The following is a 6071-nucleotide window of genomic DNA, read 5'->3' as shown; positions in this document are numbered from 1 at the left end:
ACTATGATTCTGAAAGTTATTTTGTGACCGCCACCTTGGTGTCTTATGACCCCCCTAGGGATCACGACCCGTATGTTTGGAAGCTCTGGTTTAAACCGTCGTCTGAGGCACAGTAAAATAACAGATTACTGTCATCATAATAATAAACATATTTAATAGTAATGGACGTTTGGACATTTCTAGCTGCTCTCAGTCATCATCGTTTCCACCCAGTAATCATCTAATAACGACGGGTCGGTAACTTGTGATCCGGCTCTTTAACATGAACAGGTGATGAAGTGAAGGTGAGACTTCCCTGCTGCCTCGGCTGTTTGACAGAGTTATGAAGGGATGCAGAATAAACGAGCGGCTCCTGGTTCCTCTGCCAGCCCAGCGTTTCTTCTCCTCTCACCTCATTACCCAGTTGGCTGTGGTCGCTGCTGGATGAACTCTGCTGCCAGCGACTCATTTTCAGCCTTATAAAAACAGCCCAGCTCAGGGATAATTTGCTGCACACTGAGCTCAGACGCTGCCTTCCTCCTCAATATTCACTCTGCAGATTTGTTCAGCCTCCTCATTAGCTTTTTAACGCTCAGCCAGTGAAGTGCTCCTCAATTTATTCACAAAAACTTTTTCAGGCTCATTTTCAGCTTTGTTTGCAGCTTCTTTATTTTACGTATTGCTAACCGCTGCCTGACAGAAATGAAGGCAGTTTGGTTCGTTAGGAAGAAATGAACCAAACTGCAAATAACTTTGGCCTGATGCTGATGATGGCTGATAACTGATATTTATAATTGATCAGTGGTAGGCTCCCTTCTGCTAATGCACACTTAGCGCTAAATGTAACTTCATTGGAATTGAAGCTAGCACTTTAGCATTAGCTTCTGCTAAAAACTGTGTTGCAATGCTTTAGCATTAGCAGAACTAATGTCTATGACTCATGCTAACTGATTAGCTGAGCTAGAAAAAACAGTTTAGATTTTCTAAATAAAATTCCAGCTTTTAAATGTTTATTGACATTTTTTAAGTACAACAGACAAAAAACAGATGAAAAACTGCTGTAGTTTCAAAATAAAAGCTGAACCAGTGCACAGAGCAGGTTTTGGGCCTTACCGCGGTACGGGTCGGGCTGGCTGAGGTCCGGTGAGGTCGCCGACTGGACCGGCAGCTGAGGAACCGACACCTGACCCCCCATGGAGTGGCCGCCGCGTAAACTGCCCACGCTGCCGCCATCTTCTCTGTGAGAGCCCACCTGCAGGCAAACAGAGGAGACGTGTCACATCCTGCCTGCAGAGGGCGCTGTGGTGAACCTGAACACTGCAGGCAGCAGAAAACGGCACAGATTAAATATAACAGGATGTTTTACATCAATGTTCATCTCTATTTATGCTGAATTTACTGGATTAAACTGGATTACTTGGACTCTGTTGGGATTATTCAATCAGCTGGATTATAAATGACTTGGACTGAATTGGTGTTTATTGATTTGAAGTAAAATATATTTGTAACTTTACGTTGAATCCGTTGGTTTAGATTGTATTGGAACAATTTTACATAAATGAGGATTATATATAAAATTATATTTTTGTATATTAGATAAATTTATTGATGTTAAACTGGAATTAATTGATTTATAAATTATCTAAAACATGTGATAATTATCTGTATGTATGCTGAATCATTTGGATTAAACTGGATTTATTTGGATTATAGAATCATCTGGATTACAAATAAATTGAACTGAATTGAGTCGTATTCATAACCGGAGTGTTTTCATTAATCTGGATTAAAATAAAAAACACCTGGATTATGGTTGAATTTAAGATGGATGAACTTTAAATTTAGGAATGAAATATTTAATAATTATCTTCAATTTGACTTTATTCATGTTAAATCTGTTGGATTAAACTGAAATTGGAGTGAGTTGGTCTAATTTATTTTAATAAATGTAATTGGAAATTAATTGGACTGAATTTTATTGTAATTAAAATACTTTATATATATTTTTTTGGCTTGAATTGGACCATCAAGATGCAGATTAATTTAGACTATTAATCTGGAGAACACAGATTATTTGTATTAATCTGGACTGTAATGTTTAGTCATTCACTGGATTAAATTAATCAGTTTAACACAAAGAGAATAAATAGGGAATAAGAGTCGTTGGTGTTTATTTGACCTAAATAACTGATGCTTTTATTTCTCTGGGTAAATTCAGATTAAAATATTTAAATTATTTTATTCTGAAGAAATGTGGTGCTATTAAATGTTTTGGATGACACCAAAGGAAGAAAACACTCGTTTAGGGAGGATTTCTTTGACTGATCATTACAGACACAGTTGCTTTATTATGAATTATCCTCCCTATAAACTGTATTTTTCTAAATGAAGCATTATGTCCTAAATGTGATTTTTATTCCTTTGTTTGCAGCTTTTTCTGGTCTTCTGCAGATGCTGCAGTTCCGCCTGTGCCCAGCAGAGGGCATCATCCATCTTTCTAACAGCAGAACTTCTTCTTCAGGAGTTTCTGAGCCTCCACTCCGTCCTCTCCCGTCTTCCATCAGTTTTTATCTCGATTTCAGATTCAAATTTAGACGTCAGAAATTTAAATTTCTTTTTGTTCAGGAAGTCTGGGGTTTCTTTTTGTTTTTCCCTGTTTTTCCCCAGGGGTGTGTGAGAGTAGTTTGCTGAATCCTGTCCATCTGTCTCCCCCCCCACAACACACACACACACACACACACACACACACTGCAGCACAACTGACAATTATCTTAATGCCCATATGTTTAATTGTGGGATTTGTAATTCCCAGGGCTGCGCGCGGCTTCCAGCGGGGACTGGCGGCGTTGGCACCGGATGGGTCCCGACTCGTTCTGCGTACGGCTGATTGGGGTGCCAACGTCTGCGGGCGCCACGCGCCTCAAAACGCCCGCTCACTCACCCCCGTTCCCCTCAGCTTTGTTTTTAATTTGGGACGCATCGGCAGGAACGGTCACTGGATCTGAACCGAGACGGAAAGTCGAAATTTGCCTCCTGACACATTTTTCTGTTTTTTCTTTGTTATTTTTAAATATTTCAGATAAAACAAATTTTAATATCAGAGAAAGAAAATCTACAAAAAGCTGTTTTAAAAGATCAAACTTGTTTTTTCCAGCATTAAGGTGATTTCTCAATCAGATTTAAATAGATCTGGATGACAAAAATCAGAAATTTCTTTCAAACCTCATCAGATCCATCAAATTATGAGAATTTTTCCTTCCTTGATTTTCCCTCTAAAAATCTAATTACAAATTTTCCATGTTAGAGTTCTCAATATTAATATTTATTCTTGTAAAAAAATGTAGCTTAAGCCTTATATTCTGCCGTTGAGTTGACCCGAGTCCAAAGTCCAAATAAATGAAGCTGTAACCCAAGATGGCCGCCCTGGGCGTGATGACATCACTACATGAGTTCACTGGTAAAGAAAATCCAGATTTTCCCAAAAATTAATTCTTCAAAAACCAAAAATTTTATTAATCAATAAAACTGATTTAGAAGCCAGCCCTAGACTCAAGTCCAAACTTTGATTAGGCCGCTCCAGAAGTGTGTTTCTGTTCTAACGATCAACAGAGTTTGATGCAGAACCAAACTCTGCTTGGGTTTTAGGTGAACCGATAGTTGGACTTTCTCCACCAGGGTCTTCAGCCGCTGAGCAGAATCTGATTACAGGAAACACCCTAAACCTGTTAGCTGGCGGTGCCATATTTGGCAGCAAAAACGGTTTTATTTCACCGTTAGTGAGTCCGGTTCAATTCGGTTTAATCCAGTTTAATCTGGTTTAATCCAGTTTAATCCAACTCCAGTCCGTTTGCCTAAAACTCCGGTTCGTACCATAAAACCGAACTCTGGTCCTCCAAACCTCGGTCTTTGTTTGGTTAGAATCTGTCTGAACGGACCAGAGACCGCTCCAAAAACAGGAAGTGGACTACAGCACAGGGCATTCTGGGTAAATACAACCAAAACAAATGCTAGCTAGCCTAGCGCTAGCAGGAGAAGCGGCTCAAGAAATCCTCAAATCACTAAAATCTGATGACACTCCATTTTAATGTACAATTAAGAAAATCAGTGTCTTCAGAGGTTTTTGTGTCGTTTCCTTCAGTGGTTCTTGGTGCAGCGCCCCCACAGGCCAGGAGGGGAACAGGTTGGTTTGACTCAGAGCCACAGCAGCTGGAGGTGAGCAGATGATGCAACCGAGTCTCTATCAGGTGGGGAAATTTTCTTTTATACACTTTTAGTCCAGACTTTGGAAAAGTGGAGACTCATATTTGTACTGTTCTTAAACTTTGTCTGGGCCACATGAGACCGTCCTCAGGGTGAATTATTAGATTTTTATTCGAACTGGAGCAACTTTATTGAATTGATTTGAATTTCTTTTAACATAACTGCATTACGTTTATGTATAAACCCGGTCCGGTGAATCCAGTCCTGTTTGGAGCGGCAGATATGCAGCAAAGCCCACCTTCAGTCTGCTGATGTGCTGCAGAGTAAATAAAGTGATTTTGGGAATGAACTCCCAGTCTGGTGGTTAATCCAGCTGGCTGACAGCGAGCTCCTGCCCACCACATGCCAAACTCCCCGCTCGCTTCATGCAAATATCACAAAATGTCGCCGGCGCTCGCGCTCCTTCTTCTCGCTCCTTTGTTTATTACTTGCAGCTCCGTCTCTTGCTCTGCCTTTCATCGCCGCCTGGATTCCCAAATGCAAAATGGCAGCAGGGAGGCAGGCAGACAGGGTGGCGTACATTTTTAATGGAGGGCTTTTATATTTTAAGAAGCCGTCCCTCATTTAGTTCAACGAGGAGGAAAATATAAATAAATCAGAAATAAACCGATCTGGTTTAGTCAGAGAAGGCCACGCCCGTTTCCCACCTGATCGAACTGCCAACATGGAAACACGATTAGCTTAACCTCAAATTATTGTTAAATAGGTGAATAAAAACTCAAAACAAACCAGAAAACATGAACATGTGTGCAGGAGGTGAAGTGTGAAACACGTTGGTGGTGCGTTCAATGACCCTGAAAAGTCTGGAAACTTATAGTTTGTTTCAGTTAATGGCTGTAGGACCAAAACACATTTAGAAAATCCCAGGTTCTCTGAAAGCATCACCAAAGTGAGTCAATATTAAACAGCAAAAAAATAAAATTTACTGAACATTAATATTAACTTTATGATAACTTTATGTCGGTATGTGATTTACAACGTCGGCCCGAACAAAAACAACCTAAAAGACACGAGAACAAATCCATGAAGGTTAACTTTCTGCTGGGCGTTTCATCAAAACATGAGATTATTTCCCCATGAAGTCGATTTTCATTCTGATGATGAACTTTACCTGGATAAACAGGAATCAAATGTATTTACAGAATCAAGATGTTGAAAACTTCAGCACATATCATCCCCGTTCCTCATCATCTCTATTTCTTTCATCCTATTTGGTTTTTGCACTCAGGAGAAATTCCAATAAAGCCGGTCGGGATAATAAAGATTCGCAGGAGACGCGAGCAGAGGAGGTGCTGAGTGGCTGTCATGTATAATCCTGCTGATCGCTGCGACCGTCGCAGAGAGAGAAACGGCGGGAGGAAGACGAGGGAGAGGAGGAGACACACACATCCACAGACAGATTCATCACGCGGCTGCAAACAGTAACGGACAAGTCCGCTCCGAAGCTGCAGCCGCGCCACCGACAGGAGAAATGTTTCACCAACTCTGTAAATTGTAATATTTCATCTCATATTAGCCGGATTTCTGCAATTTCCAATTGTCGTTTCCAATTATCTCAGATGAAGCACATTTGGCCACAAAGGAGGAGAAGCGGAGGTAATGAAAGTGGAAGTATAATCTGAGATAAACAAAGACTGTTTAGGTTTCGCACTCTGGAGCCGAGCGCCGGCTCAACGCGACAGCAGCACTCTGGAAAACTCAGCCGTTCTGGAAAATTCAGCCGCTCTGGAAAACTCAGCCGCTCGTTCTGGAAAACTCAGCCGCTCTGGAAAACTCAGCCGCTCTGGAAAACTCAGCCGCGCGCTCTGGAAAACTCAGCCGCTCGCTCTGGA

General features: G+C 41.1%; 1 protein-coding gene across 7 annotated transcripts in view; it reads right to left on the bottom strand.

Annotated features, from left to right (window-relative positions):
- tcf4 (transcription factor 4) overlaps positions 1–6071 on the bottom strand; it is a 208842-nt gene that overhangs the window by 7890 nt on the left and 194881 nt on the right. For all 7 annotated transcript variants that reach the window (XM_016663012.1, XM_007576154.2, XM_007576153.2 and 4 more), the window contains one exon: positions 1093–1231. In XM_016663012.1, coding sequence (XP_016518498.1) covers positions 1093–1231 — 139 coding nt within the window. The remainder of the gene's footprint in view (positions 1–1092; positions 1232–6071) is intronic.

The sequence above is a fragment of the Poecilia formosa genome, unplaced genomic scaffold, assembly GCF_000485575.1.
Source record: "Poecilia formosa unplaced genomic scaffold, Poecilia_formosa-5.1.2 Scaffold399, whole genome shotgun sequence".
Taxonomy (NCBI): Eukaryota; Metazoa; Chordata; class Actinopteri; order Cyprinodontiformes; family Poeciliidae; genus Poecilia; species Poecilia formosa.
This window is presented reverse-complemented; position numbering and strand designations above follow the sequence as displayed.